The 19,457-nt window shown below is 42.7% G+C and overlaps 1 protein-coding gene across 1 annotated transcript in view; it reads left to right on the forward strand.

The window, feature by feature from the left end:
- LOC126474999 (acyl-CoA-binding protein homolog) overlaps window positions 1-19,457 on the forward strand; it is a 163,156-nt gene that overhangs the window by 45,080 nt on the left and 98,619 nt on the right. The window contains exon 2 of the mRNA XM_050102538.1: window positions 19,029-19,074. Within this exon, the coding sequence (XP_049958495.1) occupies window positions 19,057-19,074 (18 nt within the window). The 5' untranslated portion in view covers window positions 19,029-19,056. The remainder of the gene's footprint in view (window positions 1-19,028; window positions 19,075-19,457) is intronic.

Consider the following 19,457-nt stretch of genomic DNA (forward strand, 5'->3'; position numbering starts at 1 on the left):
TCCAGAGAACCTCTTCATTTCTTATCAGTCCACCTAAATTTCAACATCCTTCTAAATTACCTCAGAAATGGTCTTTATATCTGTGCTCGTCTGCTTTTGATAACTTTGTTGCGTCGTCCGCCGTGTTATTTCCAAGACAGCAGAATTCCTTCACTTCGTCTGTTTCGTGGTCCCCAATTTTGTTGCTGCGTACAACGCTAATCCCTTTTCTGCTTCTCCACACTGATTTCGTATTTCTTCGGCTTACTTTCAGTACACAGTCGTGCTCATTAGGCGACTCTTCATTCTTTTTAAAAGGTCCTGTAATTCTTTCTCCTTTTCACTGAGAACCATTAATAAATATCCTTTCACCTGGACTTTAAACCCACTCCTGAACGTTTCATTGATTTTCGCTATTGTTTCTTCGACTTGTGGACTGAACAATAAGGCAAAAGACAACATCTGACTTAAGACTGCATCTGACTTATACTCTTTGTAACCCGAGAAAGTAATTTTTATTTTGCCCTCTTGCTTCTTGTACGTAATGTATGTAACCCATTTTTCTCAATAGCTTACATGTATTTTCCTGAGAACTTCGAACATCATTCACAATTTTACATTGTCGAACGCTACTTCCTATGAACGCGTCTTGATTTTCCTTAAGTTTTGGATCCATTATGAAGCGCAACGTCAGAACAACCTCTGTAGTGTCTTAACCTTAGCTAAAGCCGAACTAATCATCAAACAGATACCCAATTTTCTGTTCCATTCTTCTGTGTATTATTTTTGTCAGTAGCTTGGGTTCATGAGCTGTTAAGCTGATTGCGCGATAGTTCTCGCACTTATCTGCCCTTGCTAGATTCGGGACTAGATGGATGACATTTTTCCGGAAGTCTGATGGTATGTGTCCAGACTCATAGATTCTTCAAACAAGCTTGAATAGTAATTTGGTTGCTACTTTCCCCAACGATTTTAGAAATTCCGAAGGAAGGTTATCTGTTGGTAATGTTATCTCTTGGTAAGACCTCTACAATTTTTGCACTAGGGTGCTCCTAGTGTCCCTCTCAGCTTGACGCCCAAGCGGCTGCTTGCGTCACTTAGGCCTTAGACCCACCCTGTTTAGTTCTGAAAGAACGAACTCTTCTGCCTTCGTTCAAGACGTAGTCTCCCATCGAGTTGCTGTCTTGTAGATTTATATGAAAGTTGTTTTTAAAAAGCAAAGGAAATTTTAGTTTTGTCTGGAGTGCAAAGACCACTATCCTTCCACTGGGCTACCTGGTTATCTCGCAAAGCAAGATCGATAAGGAAAGCCATTTGAAAAGCAGTTATTGATCTGTGCAGTAGTGAAGTCAGCAACTGCAGCGGGATCCATCTGTGTTATTCTTTCACCCCTTTAGTTGATACCTATTTCTAGATATCATGTTGTTGTTGTGGTCTTCAGTCCAGAGACTGGATTGATGCAGCTTTCCATGCTACTCAATCCTGTGCAAGCTTCTTCATCTTCCAGTACCTACTGCAACCTACATCCTTCTGAATCTGTTTAGTGTATTCATCTCTTGGTCTCCCTCTACGATTTTTACCCTCCGTGCAGCCCTCCAATACTAAATTGTTGATCCCTTGATGCCTAGTGGAGACGATTTCTTACACCTAAACAAGACTCCATTTTCCGGACGATCAAGGAGAAATAAAAAGAAATGGGTAGCACTATTTCTGGACACTGGATGGCTTCGCTGTACCCACTGTATTCTGAAGCAGAAACTAGTGAATATATTTTTCTTCGATTGTATCCCTCCGTCTCGCGGTTCCAGAAATCAAGTCGCTAAACCCGCCGTTGAATCGCAATATTTTCATTTTGTTCACGCAACCTGCCTTTCCTTATTGGACAACGTAATTTGGTGAATAAATACACCCATGAGTAGACTCCGTAACTGGCCTCTAATTTAGGTCGCTCCCTCCGCGAACATATCACATAAAATTTACATGAAGCCTCGCTGATTAATAATTCACTTCAAGGTTAAACGCATTCCAAGACTGGCTGGAATAATGGATGTTAGATTAGATAGTAATGAAGCAGATATGTGTAGATTTGGCACAGATTACATCAGGGTCAAGTGCCAAAGCGCTATCACGTTATCGACTGCGGCCAAGGTGGTGGGTAGTAATACAGTTAGTTTAGCATCAAAATTATATACTCCAGCCGCACTTTCTCGTACAAAAGTATCAAATGCGCATGGGCTGCGATGTTTTACTTGCTACACTCTTTCGCCGAGGTCGGCAATGCACGACTGTTACATGATTCCCGACTGGAAGCTAGTTAGTTAAGTACTGGACAAGTTTTCATCACAGATGTTTGAGCAGCAAAGCAGACTGCTGGCGAACGCTTTCTCATAACCAAACTCTGCGCCAATATCGTGTGTTATGCTCCGAACTTAAGAGCCGTATGAAAAGAGCATGCTATGTGCCAATGCACAGTTTCATCCTCAATAATAACACTACTTACAACATGCTCTCGTTATAAAGACGAAACATATTTACACTGCCTGACGAAAAAGTGAAGCAGGAGGGGGAAACGAAATGAAACATCACGAGATCAGAATGTATTTGATATTACTTCAGTGATTACAAAACAGAGCCAGACTTACAAAGAACTTGCACCTCCTCTGACCTGGACACATGCTCTGTCATAAAGCCTTTGTATCCTCCCCTAAGGCAATCTGGACCACAAGTGTTGTAACTGGACGTTGGTATCCTGGATATGGTATCCTGGAAACTAGTGCTGGGACGGAGTTTACGTTCGAGCTTGTCCCACACGTGTTCTGTCGGGGATAGATCTGGAGGTTTTTCTGGCCATGGGAATACCTCAGCATCACGCAGACATTTCATAGAGATACGTTCCATTTGTGACCAAGCATTGTCCTGTTGAAAAATGGCACCACGATACGGTCACTTGAGAATTATGGCATGAGGACGCAGGATGTCCGTGACGTGCCGCTGTCTGACACAAGTAAGCCGCACCTCCGTGTCCTTCAAAGTGACCACTCAACATCTGGCGCTGTTGACGCCCCCTTACGTATCCTACCAGCTCTGGTAATAACACTAAACACGAGCAACACAAATGCGCTCTGGTGGCCGCTCTCCGTATCACAGGTGACTGTAACTTGTAACGGGACCTCCTCCTCTAGCATTACTTTTCCTCAACAGTGGTTGTCGATACCAGTATTTTTTTTTTTCGAATTTTGGGCAGGTCAGTATTATCTCAGCAGCTTTTCTGAAAACTTTCATATAATTTTATACACACAGAGTGTATTATATTTCAAACTAAAATTTATGAAAAGGACTTACTTTATTTTGGATGCTATAATCGATAAGTATTAGTTCTGAATGTACAGTTAAAATTATTTTTTTAGAAACATTTGAAATTACGAATTATCCGGCACACTTAAAATTTTTATTATTAATTACGCAAGCTAGTACTGTTTACTATGTTTATTTCTGGATTCATTTATGAAATGAAAATCGAAACTAATAGAAATTAATTTGTCACGGAAAACTGTAACACTTTAAAATTTATTTCCGCTGAGTGAAAGAATAGTAAGTATGACTCTGATGAGATCGGACGCATTTTTGTATTTTGATCGAACAACGTAATTTCGGCTTTGTTACTGTGAAAAATCAAAAGACTGTATGATATACTAAAATGTGACAAAATATATTAACGTAACAACAAAAATTCTGCAACAACAATTTTCAGATTTATGTCGGTCAATTCAATCATGAGGACCTAAAATGTGAGAATTTGTGCTTCAAGAATCAGACCCCTAGACAAGAAGAACTGGAGTCAACCCAACGTTAAAAAATAAGCAAACTAGAAAGTTTATTGTAATCTTCGCTCCTCTCAAATCTTGATAAAATACTAATGTGGACAATAGCTGCAAGTAGGAGGGACGGGGTAGATTACAAACTCTCATTATTTACCCGTCGATGGTTTGTACGTGTACATGCGAGCAAGCATTCTCCGTGCTTGACTATCAGGCACTGTACTTAAGGCAATCCTTGCACTTGGCGAAGGAAAGTTGTTAGCGTGCCAAGAGGAAGATAACTTTTCCACTTAAGTGGCTGAACAACTCTTCAGTGACTCGGCCGGCAATTCCATACGACTCGTTCTTTTTTACCACCTGTAGGACAGATATAGGTGAGTTACCAGTTGACGTGGCCCGTACTTTTCCATAGAGTGTCCGGCGGGGATACCAACAAACAAATGGCTGTGAGGAAAACACGGATGAGTATTCTGTGCAAGTAGCGAGTGGACGATGTTGGTTGAAATGTAGGCTTAGGAGTTCAGGATGAAATGTAAGACTGTGTACTCTTCAGTCAGTCCCAGACATGGGAGATGGTGTTGACAATATCGAAAATCTGTTGTTGAAAAAAACGTCGATTACACTCGGTAGATCAGTGAGTAATTGTCTTGTGGCCATTAAAAAGCCTTAAGAATCCTCAAGAAACCCTTTCTGAAACGAAAGACCTTCTCCACCGTCTGTGGAGGATTACTCTTTCCGTGTCTCGGGGGACACTAACGACACTCGTTCAGCTGCCTAAGTCCATCCTCGCTCTTTCTTGTAAAGGAACTCCCCCCCGACATCCCTCATTTCGCTTCCTTGTACTCCTCGCACCGTCCCTGAGAAGCAACACAGTATGAGTACCCAATACAAAACAGGACCTTCTTATGGAATTAAGATGTGAGACCAGGATTTGTTCAATGCGTTTGGTGTTCGTCTTTAGATTTTTTTGTGGTGGCTATTTAAAAGAGAATATGGCTTCTGAAAACATCGATCGTGTGAAACGCAACTCGAATTTTTCACATACAATATCTTGAAAGCCTGAATCGGGGCACTCAGGTAGATGCAATATTTCTTGACTTAAGAAAAGCATATGACTCAGTACCACACACAACGCTTATTATGAAAATGAAATGTTCATCTGGAAAGCACTTCCGTCGTGTAGACCGGTCGCATGGTGCCTGTCTTTTTAGTTGATGCCACTTCGTTGACTTGCGTATTGATGAGCATGATATGATGATGAAGATGACACAACTCCCAGTCTCCGAGCGGAGAAAAATCTGCGACCCAGCTGGGAATCGAACCCGCGCCTCTCGCATTGCATTCTGCCTCGCTGAACACACTCCTGTGGAGGTGGACAGTGCTTATTATCAAAAGTGCGAGCTTATCAGCTCTTAAGCGAAATTTGTAACCTGATCGAGGATTTCTTGGTAGTATGAATGCAGTACGTTATCTTGGTTGGACAGTCATCGACAGATGTACGAGTAACTTCAGGAGTGATCCAGGAAAGCGTGCTGGGGTCTTTGCTGTTTATGTTGTTAATTAATGACAATATTAATATAAACTTAAGACTTTTCAGAGATGATGCACTGATCTGTAGCGTGATACAACCTTCAGAAAGCGAAAATATCTTGATGTGGTTTCAAAATGATGCAAACATTATCAACTTGCTTTCAATGTTCAGAAATGTAAAATTAAGCACTTCATAAAAAAATTACCCTATGACAACAATATCACCGGGTCTCAACTGGAAATGATCAAATCTTACAATTACCTAAGCGTAACAATTAGCAGCGATATGAAGTGGAAAGATCACACAGGCTCAGCCTTAGGTATAGTATGTGGCAAACTTGCCTTCTTTGGTGGAATACTGGGGAAATGCAATCAGTCTACGAGGAGATGGCTTACAAATGGTTCAAATGGCTCTGAGTACTATGCGACTTTACTTCAGAGGTCATCAGTCGCCTAGAACTTAGAACTAATTAAACCTAACTAACCTAAGGACATCACACACATCCAAGCCCGAGGCAGGATTCGAGCCTGCGACCGTAGCGGTCGCTGGACTCCAGACTGTAGCGCCTAGAACCGCACGGCCACTCCGGCCGGCGATGGCTTACAAAATGTTCGCACGACCCATCCTAGAATATTGCCTCAAGTGTGTGGGGCCCGTACCAAAGAGGACTTGCAGTGGATATTGAGCTACACGGAGGGCAGCACGGGTGGTTACAGGTTTGTTTTATTCATGCCAGACTGCCACGGAGATGCTGAAGAAACTGAACTGGCAGACACTAGAAGAGATACGTGGAAATATGCCGAGAAAACTTACTTACAGAGTTTCAAAAACCAACATTAAGTGATGAATCCAGAAATGTACTTCAACACTCTGTATCAAAACTCCCTCAGGCAGTCCTGATTTAGGTTTTCCATGGTTTCCCTACACCGCTTCAGGCAAATGACGGGATGGTTCCTTTGAGAGGACACGCCTGATTTCCATCCCAATCCTTCCTTAATCAGAGAGTGTGCTCCGCCTCTACGTTAAGCACTCTCCTTTCCTTACTTCTTACAGCACCCTACGTATCACTCTGACAGCAATCGTGAAGACAAGATTAAACTAATGACAGCGCGCACAAGGTCGTTTAAGCAACCGTTTCTCCTGCGCTCCATACGTGAATGGAATGGGAAGAAGCCCTAATACGAGGGTTGTCCAGAAAGTAAGTCCCGATCGGTCGCGAAATGGAAACCACTGGGAAAATCCGGTAAGGCTTTGCACAGATGTGTTGGGCAGTGTCTCTAGTATGCCCGTCGATCGTATCGCGTCGCTCTTTTCAGTTTTGAGTGAACAGTGAGCACGTAAAGATGCGTAGGAAATACCGTCTGCCGCCAAGTATGAGCGCCTGGTTAGAGATTTCACCTGTGTCATGCAGCCCACATAACACAACTGTCGAGCAGTTCCTTCTTCATGCCAATTCTTGGCCGCACACTGCAGGACAATGAAGACGCTCCTGCAGTGTTTCCGATGAGAAGTGTTTGATTACCCACAATACAGTCCGTAACTGGCTCCCCCTGAGTCTTGTCTCTGCTCACAGGAACCGCTGGCTACGAAGAAAAAATTTTTCCACAGACAACGAGCTGCAGACCAGTGTAGGTAACTGGCCAAAAGCATAGGCGGCTGCTTTCTATGATGACGATATTGTAAAGTTGATACAACACTATGACGAAACTCGAAGTTGGAGCGGCGACTATGTAGAAAAGTAGGTGGAAGGTGTACCTAACTGTTGCAAATAAAACGTTTCTGATTTTCACTGTGGTTTCCATTTCGCGACCGATTGCAACTTACTTTCTGGACAACCCTCGTAAATGGTACATTCGGAAGTACCCTCTACCACGCACTTGAGAGTAGTTTGGAGAGTTTGGATGTAGATGCATAAGCTGGATAGGAGTAATCATTGACATAGGCAGTTGGTTTTCTGTTAGGGTTTCACTCTTATGGTTCGAAGTTCGATCACAAATTAATGCTAAGATTTTTCAGTCACATATCGTTTCTTTCACCTCTGCTAGTAGTTCAGTTTGACGTGTGGTTTGGGGTTCACGTTAATCTGTAGGTTTCACTCTAACAATCCTGATAAGTCAGTGGCATGTCGCCTCCAGTATGACCATAAAATATCTTAATAAAGGACTGTGCTGCTCGAACGAACTTTCCGATTAAGAAAATACATTTTTTGAAAAAAAAAGCTGTTGTTCATGATTTTGGACGTTGGCAGTGTTACATCATAAAAGACCATTGACATAACTTTTACAAACTCTACGATGGGCGTCCAAGTTTCGTAGGCGACATCAAAAAGTAACATGATACACTGCCAAATATTTTAGAATTGGGCTTGTGTATAGCATGTTTCATCAAGATTTTTTTACAGGATAATGTGCATCTTAGTTTCAGTAAAGAATAGTCCTGTGTTCCCAGAGGAGTTTGCGAGCACTGACTGAAGCTCTATATGGTTTCTTCAAATCATTATAACTGTCTGGTATTTTGTATACAGTACACATTACGGCAACAAAAGGAATAGCAAAAGCAGCTAATTACGCTGCTGTTAACCTGTAGACTATTTACCATATTCATGAGCTTCTCCCCTGCCCACGAGGTTAGCTGGACTCGGCTAGGTGTGCCGGCCCCAGATCGAATCCGCCCGGTGGATTAACGACGAGCCAGTCTGGATGTCGTTTTAGGCAGGTGAATGCTGGGCTGGTCCCCCCGTTCCTCCTTAGTTACACGACTCGCAGACATTTGAAAACTTTCGCACTATTTCATGGCTTACACTAGACGCAGACAGCTGGAGTACACTAATTCCGTCCCGGAGGGTTCGGGTTGGCGACAGGAAGGGTATCCTGCCACACTCTGCAACTAACACCGCCAGATCCATAGTAACAAGGCCGGCCCTGCGTTGAAGTGGGACAAAGGCTCCAAAGAAAAGACGATGATGATGATGATGATGATGATGATGATGATGATGATGATGATGATGAGCTTCTCCCCTGGTGTCTCAGTGATTCAGGGTCAAGTCACAGCTTGGTTTTTAAGTCAGTTAGTTGCTGGGGAGTGGCACCGTTTCCATCGACTATCACAATGGCTATTAATTGCAGGAGATCTTAATACAACCGCTGTGATACACCGTCCAGTCACATTAATGTGACCACTGCCTGTTTTGGACGTCAACGTGCAATGACGTGTCGTAGACGGTAGGTGGCAGAACAGATAGTGGAAGATATACAGGGATTCAAAGGTAACGGTACGTGTTTCTTGGGTGTAATGTAATCATCAGAATAAGAATAAAACGTTAAATAAAGCTTTGTCTGATATCGCGTTATTTCAAAATTATGCAGTAGATTAGGGATCAAACGTGCAACCCAAACAACAAAAATCAGTTCTTCTCAGAAAGCAGAGATATGAAGGGACCCGAAATTCAGCTCAGCTACGTACTGTACAGGGTTATTACAAATGATTGAAGCGATTTCACAGCTCTACAATAACTTTATTATTTGAGATATTTTCACAATGCTTTGCACACACATACAAAAACTCAAAAAGTTTTTTTAGGCATTCACAAATGTTCGATTGTGCCCCTTTAGTGATTCGGCAGGCATCAAGCCGATAATAAAGTTCCTCCCACACTCGGCGCAGCATGTCCCCATCAGTGAGTTCGAAAGCATCATTGATGCCAGCTCACAGTTCTGGCACGTTTCTTGGTAAAGGAGGTTTAAACACTGAATCTTTCACATAACCCCACAGAAAGAAATCGCATGGGGTTAAGTCAGGAGAGCGTGGAGGTCATGACATGAATTGCTGATCGTGATCTCCACCACGACCGATCCATCGGTTTTCCAATCTCCTGTTTAAGAAATGCCGAACATCATGATGGAAGTGCGGTGGAGCACCATCCTGTTGAAAGATGAAGTCGGCGCTGTCGGTCTCCAGTTGTGGCATGAGCCAATTTTCCAGCATGTCCAGATACACGTGTCCTGTAACGTTTCTTTCGCAGAAGAAAAAGGGGCCGTAAACTTTAAACCGTGAGATTGCACAAAACACGTTAACTTTTGGTGAATTGCGAATTGCTGCACGAATGCGTGAGGATTCTCTACCGCCCAGATTCGCACATTGTGTCTGTTCACTTCACCATTAAGAAAAAATGTTGCTTCATCACTGAAAACAAGTTTCGCACTTAACGCATCCTCTTCCATGAGCTGTTGCAACCGCGCCGAAAATTCAAAGCGTTTGACTTTGTCATCGGGTGTCAAGGCTTGTAGCAATTGTAAACGGTAAGGCTTCTGCTTTAGCCTTTTCCGTAAGATTTTCCAAACCGTCGGCTGTGGTACGTTTAGCTCCCTGCTTGCTTTATTCGTCGACTTCCGCGGGCTACGCGTGACACTTGCCCGCACGCGTTCAACCGTTTCTTCGCTCACTGCAGGCCGACGCGTTGATTTCCCCTTACAGAGGCATCCAGCAGCTTTAAACTGCGCATACCATCGCCGAATGGAGTTAGCAGTTGGTGGATCTTTGTTGAACTTCGCCCTGAAGTGTCGTTGCACTGTTATGACTGACTGATGTGAGTGCATTTCAAGCACGAGATACGCTTTCTCGGCTCCTGTCGCCATTTTGTCTCTGCGCTCTCGAGCGCTCTGGCGGCAGAAACCTGAAGTGCGGCTTCAGCCGAACAAAGCTTTATGAGTTTTTCTACGTATCTGTAGTGTGTCGTGACCATATGTCAATGAATGGAGCTACAGTGAATTTATGAAATCGCTTCAATCATTTGTAATAGCCCTATATTTTTACCCCACGTGTTGAAAATGATTTCCATGTATTCGAAGACAGTGGCATGCTCGACTTCTTACCGCTCTCGTAATATTGCCGGCTCCGTCCATCACATTCTGGACACTGCACAGCCGTTTCCAGTTCGCCGCTGTAGTTGTGCCACATTCTCAGTTGCAACACTATAGAAGAGCTCCTTGAGACAGTCCCAAAGGTAAAAGTACCGGTTTAAAATCTGGTCCTGCATGAGCGGTCCTCATATCCGGATAAGCAACTTTGCGACGCTCTCTTGCCTCCCGACTGAAATGTTCAGCGGCACCGTCGAAAAAGCAGCATCAGTCGATATGCAGGCGAACACGATGCGCCAAAAGCCTGTACAGGCCCGTGATGTAAAGCCTACCACAAATGTCATTACGCACCATAATTCGGAAATAAGAGACAAAACTTTATTTAATATTTTACTCTTATTTTGACTGTACATTACACATACGAAGTGTGAACAGTTACTTTTGAATCATCCTGTATAAAGTGTACCGGGGGTCACGGGAAACAGCGCAGTCGTGATCGTAATGCGGAAATGGAGCGATTTACCTGACGTGCGAAAGGTCGTGACCAATGTCTTTTGGGTCAAGGGTGGAAGAATTTCCGAAACCGTTAAGTTTGATAATTGTTCACTGCCGCCGTGGCTAAAGTATACCGTGCGTGGCAAAATGGCCCCATCCAAAACAGGGGCCGATGCAACTGTGGTGGACCATGGGCATAGATGACAGGAATGAACGATGGCTGCAGAGAAGTCTATGGGCGAATACATAGGTATCGCAAGTTAAAAAGCGATCCGAGGAACAGAATCGTTCGGAAAGTGAAAAACCTGATATGAGACGCCTATAGTCAGTGGGGTTAACTCGCCGACTTATTTTTTAGCACGTCATTTATCTGGCAAACTCCGACGTCTAGTTCGTCAAACAAATACTTTTATGAAAGATTCGAAACATTTTTCAGAAATTATACGCACACTGAAGATACCTGCAGGTGACATTCTTGTTAGATTCGATGTGACATTGTTATTTACTAACGTCCCCAGTATCAGATACAATGGAGATCATAAGGGAGAATGTTGTTCCAGATGTTTGTGACTAATTGAATTATGTCTTCGTTCGAGCTATTTTAAATACAATGGTGAATTCTATGAACAGGCCGACGGCCTTCCTATGGTCTCAACCATTTCGCCAGTTGCAGCTGACGTTTCTATGGAACATTTTGAGCAACAAGCGTTAAGTAGTGCTCCTTTGAAGTCTTCTTGTTGGCTCCACTATGTAGACGATGCATTTGTTATATTGCCACAAGGCGAAGAACAACTTCACACTTTCCACAACTTCTTAAATGGAATTCATCCCAAAATCAAATTTACCTTGGAGGCTGAGAGTCAGGTCGGTCTCCCGTTCCTAGATGTGTTGGTATAAGGAAGATCTGATAACACTCTAGGTCACAGAGCGTACAGAAAGTCGACTAACACAAACAGGTATTTAGATGCCCTTCACACCACCACCCAGCACAGAAGAAAGCAGTACTCAACACTTACTCTTCACGTCTCTTCCGTACAGTGATGACGACAACTTCGAATCAGAGTTGATTTTTTTAAAGAGGATATTGAAGGCAAATGGGTATGATAGTTTTCAATCAACAGGACTTTTAGGCGGAATATTTATACCGCTAATACGAATGACGAGGAATCGCTTTCTCGCTCCCTCAGGTTACCGTTCGTTTCTGGGAACACTGACCGCATAAGCAGAATTTTGAAGAAAAATGGTTTTCAGACATCTTTCTTTAGCCACAACAAAATAAAAGTTTTTTTCCGACGGAAAACGGATGCACCTGATTGCCTCCACAATGCAGGCGTCTATCTAGTGACATTTGACTGCGGCAAAGTGTATATAGGCGAAACGGGAAGAACTGTTAAAGAACGCATTAAGGAACACGAACGGCGTATGCGGCTAAAACAAAGTTCAAAATCGGCAGTAGCGGAACATCATGAGAACTGTGGCCCTGACATCGAATTTAATAACGTACGTGTGCTGGCTAAAGAAACAAACATTTATAGAAGAAAGGTCCGAGAAGCGGTTGAAATTTCTAAGAATGCATGTAATTTCAATAGAGAGGACGGCTATAGGCTTCCGGTTTCGTGGCTCACCGCCATCATGGAAGTAAATACGCGGCCGCGGTGTGTGAGCGGCATAAACAACGCGCTGCAAGTCACCTCGGCGGACAATTATATTTTGGGTAAACATTCCCTCTCTCTTGGTCTGTCCGTTTCGAATCTAGCCGATGATGACGACCAACCAATAGCGGTAGCAGGAATTTCAACCAATAACCCTTCTCAAAAATGGTTCAAAGGGCTCTGAGCACTATGCGACTTAACTTCTGAGGTCATCAGTCGCCTAGAACTTAGAACTAATTAAACCTAACTAACCTAAGGACGTCACACACATCCATCACCGAGGCAGAATTCGAACCTGCGACCGTAGCGGTCGCGCGGTTCCAGACTGAAGCGCCTAGAGCCGCTTGGCCACCACGGCAGGCTAACTCTTCTCCAGCGTAAGTGTGGTATAGTGGCTTTCTATCCAATGACGATAGGCGGCCAATGCTATCCACAGGAGGTTAGCTAACAACACCCCTTCTTCTGCATCAGAGCGGGAATATTAGCCTATGACTATGGCCCACCAATGGAAGCCATATGAATTTTAACCAATACTATCACTTCCTCAGCACGAATAAGTGAAAACTCCCCCTTTGTAAGGGGACGCGACACCCGTCTCTGACAGTGGTTCAAATGACTCTGAGCACTATGGGACTTAACATCTGAGGTCATCAGTCCCCTAGAACTTAGATCTACTTAAACCTAACCAACCTAAGGACATCACACACTTCCATGCTCGAGGCGGGATTCGAACCTGCGACCGTAGCGGTGGGTGGTTCCAGACTGAAGCGCCTAGAACCGCTCGGCCATAGCACACTCTCGTATATGGGGTACTGCAAATCCATTGTGTATTCCTGAGGAACCACTTCATTCTGTGAAGATATGAGTTTGGATTGCAATTTCTAGACGTCGGATTGTCGGTCCCATATTTTTCAACGAGACAATAAACGCACAACGATACTGCAGTGATATTCTGTACCCATTCGTAGGAGAACTAGTGTTAAGTGAAATACTGAACGGTTACTTTCAACATGATGGTGCAACCGAGCATACAGCTCGCGTTTCAATGTCACTGCTTGCTGATGTTTTTGATGATCGCATAATTTAACAGGGACTTTGGCCTCCACGATCGCCTAACCTAACACCACCTGACTTTTTCTTCTGGGGTGCATCGAAAGCAATGTCTATAAAAACCGTCCAAAATCCATCGATGAATTGAAAACTGCAATATCCACTTTCACTACTTCTAAATAAATGGCTCTGAGCACCATGGGACTTAACTTCTAAGGTCATCAGTCCCCTAGAACTTATAACTACTTAAACCTAACTAACCTAAGGACATCACATACATCCATGCCCGAGGCAGGATTCGAACCTGCAACCGTAGTGGTCGTGCGGTTCCAGACTGTAGCGCCTTTAACCGCTTGGCCACACCGGCCGGCTCACAGCTTCTGTTACAGAAGAAATGTTTCATCTTGTGTTTGGAAACATGATTAAACGAATTGAATTGTATATTCAACAACAGGAGGGTACTTTCAACATTTCATGTGAAAATTTGTAAGTAAAATGAATATTCAATAAATTAATAACTTGTATTTCACTGAGTTTCTTTTCGGTATATTCATTGCGGCATACGGAACGCGCGGCTAACAATCATACGGCACTGCGTAGAGGCTTTTTGAACACCCGGTATAATGAGAACTCTGTTGTTCAAGTAGTATGTTAATGACGTCAAAGCCAATAGTAACTTCAGACTTTTCGCAAACGACCTACTGTCTGAAAAAAAAGCTATCGAAATATTCAATCAGATCTTGATAAGATTTCAAAGTAGTGCAAGGGCTGTCAATTTTCTTTAAATGCGCAGCAACGTAAAATGATGTAGTTCGCAAAACCAGAAACAGAAACCATAGTGTTATATAAGCAAAACGACAGTGAGTCAGTCAGAATCGGTAAACTCAAAAAACTACCCGAGTAAAAAATTTGTAGGATGTAAAACAGAATGACCAAATAGGTTCGATCGTAGGTACGACAGGCGACAAACTCCGTTGCATTGGAAGAATACTAAGGAAATGCAGTCAGTCTGCGAAGGAAGCTACACGCAGTCACTTCTGCATTCCAGCTGTGTCCTTCCACGTGCGTGATCTATTTGACTCACGAAATATTGAAAATCGTGAACTGCCAGGATAGACGCAAAATATACCGCAAAAGTCTACTTATAAAATTCCGAGAACAATGTGAAGTGAAGCATCGAGAGATTTTCTTCATCCCGCTTCGTATCGCTCTCTTTGGGTTCGTGAAGACAAGGTAACGATGACTACAGAACACACAGAGGTATTCAAACAGTTATTCCTTACACATTCCGTATGCGACTGGATCTGAAAGAAACCCTAAGATGTAAAATGCTAAGTACCCTCTGCCACGCACATCACACTGGTTTTCAGAGTACGTGTCTGGAATGATATCTGTAGAAGAAGATATGCTCACGACCCTAAAGCTATATCATTAACGTTTTAATATTTCGCAGACGATACCTCGCAAATGATAGACGAAGACGAAGAGACATGTTGTATACGCTTAATTTCCCAAAGTCTTTCGACACTAGATTACTTTGTCAGCTGATACACAAGCTCGTGGAGTAGTGATTGGGACACAGAAAATTAAGGTTGACGGTAGCGACTCAGTTGCTCTGCTTGATGAATGTCCAATAAAAAACCAAGAGAACGTTATGAGGGTGTTAAGGAAGTGTGAAGGAGCTTGTCCGTTCCCAGTATATGTAAACGACCAGGCGATGTGAGTGGCACACGTGGATTGTTTGCATACAATACAGTTGTGTTCTCCGAAATACCAGCCGTGAATAACCGAAGGAAACTGGAAAGACTTAGAGAGAAAATATCCACGAAGTCACAGCGTGCTTTTAATTCGGAAGGAGCTGCATGATTATGAGCATAACTGAGAGGAAAAATCAGTTCTTAATCGCTCCACTTGATAGATTGAATTGCAAACGTCGGTTTTATTATTTGGCTTGGGTGTATTAAATTATATCGCCAACAGATCGGTACAAATATAAAATTGTACAGAGTATTACAGAATGACGTTTTTAAAAATTTGGGAGAGTGTAGAGCGTGAAGTTTCGAACGCAGGTGGCTGCCTTTCTGGAGAAAATTGAGAGGGCTGTGGCGACACACAGTATGCAACCAGCCTCGCAGGATCAATTTGACCTCTAGGCGACCATTTCGAACTAGAATACTACCCCCCCCCCCCCCCCGGCCCCCACCTGTCACCTTTCGGAATGTAATCTTGCAGTCTGGATCAATGGTGTCGGCAAGTATTCACCAACGAATTATACACACCTGACGATCGCCACGGAAGAGTCAACAGGTGGCCAGATATTAACGCACGTTTAAAGCAAGCAGTCTCACCAGATCAGCAGAGAGAGAAATCAGCCACGCTTTGGGCCTTCGTAGTGTACGAATGTCAGTCCTTTTCATCACGATAGAGACTAAGTTGCGGGCCGTGCAGTATCAGGACAGAACCCCCCCTCCCTGTTTGTCCAACCCTTCGGTAAACATTTCGGCGATGTGTTATTCTTCCAAGACGATAATGCATAAGCATACCTTGCTCACCTCGTGAACACCTTCCGAATCAACCGAATGGAATGGCCTGTTGTATTAGGTGACTCCAACGTACTTGGAATCAGTTGAAATTTGCAATGCTTGCTCGAGGGAACCCTCGTCACAGACTGGATGACGTCAGGGGGGGCCGCAATTGGAAAGGGTTGAGCAGCTACGTCTTAACCGTCCAACGGTAGCATGCCAACGATGATCCAGTCATGTTACAGTGCACGAGTTGCAGCAACGACGTACCGAATTCTATGCAGAATTAGTCTTTGATTTCAGTATGTACCAGGTTGTGCACTTACGAATAGACTGCCAATATTTTTATGACTGGTTTGTTTTAATTTTTCAACAAAATGTATATTCTTTCATCACAAGTTTCTCTTTAATCTAGGTACACAGATATCGTAGAAATGCAAGTGGTGCATAACTTTGTTTTGAGCAGTTTATAACGTCCTTTTTGTATTTCTCTCACGCGCTTTTAACAAGTACGAATTTCCTTTTTGTGGCAATGACATCTGCTTTAAAATCTCTGTATATATCGCGTAAATACGTCCGTTTACGAAAGAAAAAGAGGAACACTTGAATTTGGCGTGACATTAATGATGAAGTCACTTAGAAACGAAGCAGAAGTCTGAAATGGACAAAAATGGGGTTAGATAATCTTCGCGTCATTTTCAAAGGCATCACAACAGCCTTCACACTTATCAGTTTCGGTAGATTAAGAGAAATAATATACCTCTGACCGGATGGGGCTCATGAGAACTTAGTTTTGGTACTTTCGAAATATATTAGGATAATAGTTCAAGGGACTAACGTACTTCACCCAATGTATCAACGTTATAGCTTGTGGCGATTCCCTTATCTGTCGGCCATCTATTATCCACGGGTGTAGTTGTTCCGTCCACCTCCCGACCTACGTGAAACCTGAGGGCTTCCACTGTAATTATAATTACAGCCTCAGGTGAAATACAAACCAGGGGCTAAATTATACAAAAATATAATCCCCTTCCCATAAACGATTCTTGCTAATCATTACTAGGCCCTGACTTCCCGTTTATTCTGACTAATCGGACGCAGTCGTTTGTAAAATTTCGTTAATCCACAATTCAGGAAAAATTCACAAAAGTCGAGGAATAATTAGCCCAGAATAAATCAAGTATAGCTCGCCAAGTAATCACTAACTTATTATCATAGTTAAATTCAGCGACGCATCACTGAAAAATCCTCACGGAACACATTACACTGCCCATCCATCGCAATTAATACTGTCTGTGCTACTGAATCCCTTCCAATAGCAGTTAACAATAACGCCCTTATATTTTCTCATAACTAATACAAGTTTACACAACCAATCCATGACTGACTACGAGGTTCAGTAACTACAATCAGAGTTCAGTTGAAAAGCATTCCAGGCGCTGTCAGAACATTACAGTAATAGTGACGTATCAGGGCAGATATTAATTTCTTTATGTTTCATATTCATTTTCAGCGGCAGCCGTCGATAATCTTCCTCTTTTGTGTTCGCAGCATCCTACATCAGCACCGGAACTACCTTTACTGTCATGTTAATATGTATTTTATATTTATATTTTTTTCAATTTAGGCTCTCAACAGGCGTATTTCCAGTTTTACTACTTTTTCGTTTTATCTGTTAACTTCTGGTGCCGTGTAAAATTCATACACGGCATGTTCAATACCTTTGTCAAACGGATACGTACATCTTTATTCTTTTGTGTCACTACAACAACATTAATCATTAATCTTGTTATACTTATCTCACTGTTATGTCATCAGTTTATAGTTTGTACTATATGTCTAAATGGCCGTTAGCTGCCGGAAGCGAGTAAATAAATAATTCCTCGACCGGCCGTCGGTTACATGCAGTGAGTGGCTAGGTACTCAGTCCACTGCTCGTGGCTGACAGTTACGCCCTCTTATATCCCACCACTTAGTAGCACATTTTTCATAAATTAAAACATGGAGATTTCCTTATATCTGTTCTCTTGGCTGCCCATCCAGCAACTACCATATGCAACTGATCCCGTCACTAGAACGTCACGCGGAATGTTGTAACATTCTGGCAACCTGCGACCCTTGCAAGCTCCAGAAAATGTTGTAGAGATCTGGGTGTGTCTCGCCTTCCTGCATAGTTGTCATTAATTTCTACCATGAATTTTTGCCTTGCATTCAATTGTTCAAATTTTTGAGCAGCGTGAAAGCAGACCCACTATAAATTACACAACGGGTTTTTGTCCGAATTTTCACGGCCAAACGATGAATTGGAAATGGGAAAATGGGATATCAAACTGAATATCGTGATGTCTATTTTACAACAAAAAAAATTAATTCCTTTTAAAATAACCGTGGTAGTTAACAAAACCTTAATTAGTGATTTGAGAAAACAATTGATGTATTTCACGAGTAGCTACTGCTAATTGTGTAAATGAAGAGCCAAAAAGTTTATCTCTTCAATGCCTAGACATTTTGCACACAAATTGGTGTGGTATTATCTGTCAAAAACGCTTCCTCCTAATCAAGGACATTTCAAGAACAGAAGACATTAGGAAAGCAAATGTGTCAATAAGATCATACTTTCTGAACAAAACATGAAAATAAAAGAAAATGAAAAAAATCAGTCAAATATTTTATGGAACAATTTGTCTAAATGTAAGAAATAAAAATAGAGAAGCATTTCACGCACGTTTGAATCTGCAGCAAATGAGGTGCGTCAAACGTGTCTGTAATCTATATTATTACTTATTTCTAGACAGATCGGTTCATAAAATATTTGACCGATGTTATTCAGTTCTCTTTCTACTTTTGTTTGCCTCAAAGTACGCAATTCACATGTTTGATCTACGGACAAGCCAACTCTTCAACGATAGCTTTTACAGAGTTAAGCGACATTTACAGAGCTTCTGGTTCACCTTGAGTGTCCGTGACTGCCGTGCTCCTAGAACGAACTCAGCAGGCGACATTAGTGCTGGAGCTTCAATTTCCTCCAGGCCTGCACGCCTCACAATCGGCCGCAGTCAGCCTTGTCAAGTCGGCATTGAGTCTCGGATATCGCCTCTTACGTAAGCAATTGTTTCCTTTTGCAGGTCACTGTGTCACCTCTCGGCAACAAGAATGGCATCCCTTGACGAGGTAAGTTTACAAACATGCAACGCCACAAGCCTTGTTAGCAGCACGTCTCCAGGGGAGAGCATAGGCACATCACGTCCAGAGTCACCGGAACACGTACGAATATTAGTAAGCCGTGATGCCTACTTCCTGGTGAAGCGGACTGACTGACGCATAACGCGTTGGGCTGCTCATTATTTATTTCGCACAACACTGCGTCTTATTAACAGCATCAAGTGTTCCCTGGAGGATAGCAAATTCAAAAGACCCTATCGATCGCACATTTTTACAGTTAATATTTATATTTGCTCTATAAAAATTATTAATATTTATTTTTGTGCTACAAAAAATCATTAAATGCACGCTAACGGAAAAAAGCAAATCAATTTACCGTAATTCTACCAGTT

This window comes from Schistocerca serialis, chromosome 4 (genome assembly GCF_023864345.2).
Source record: "Schistocerca serialis cubense isolate TAMUIC-IGC-003099 chromosome 4, iqSchSeri2.2, whole genome shotgun sequence".
Lineage (NCBI taxonomy): Eukaryota > Metazoa > Arthropoda > Insecta > Orthoptera > Acrididae > Schistocerca > Schistocerca serialis.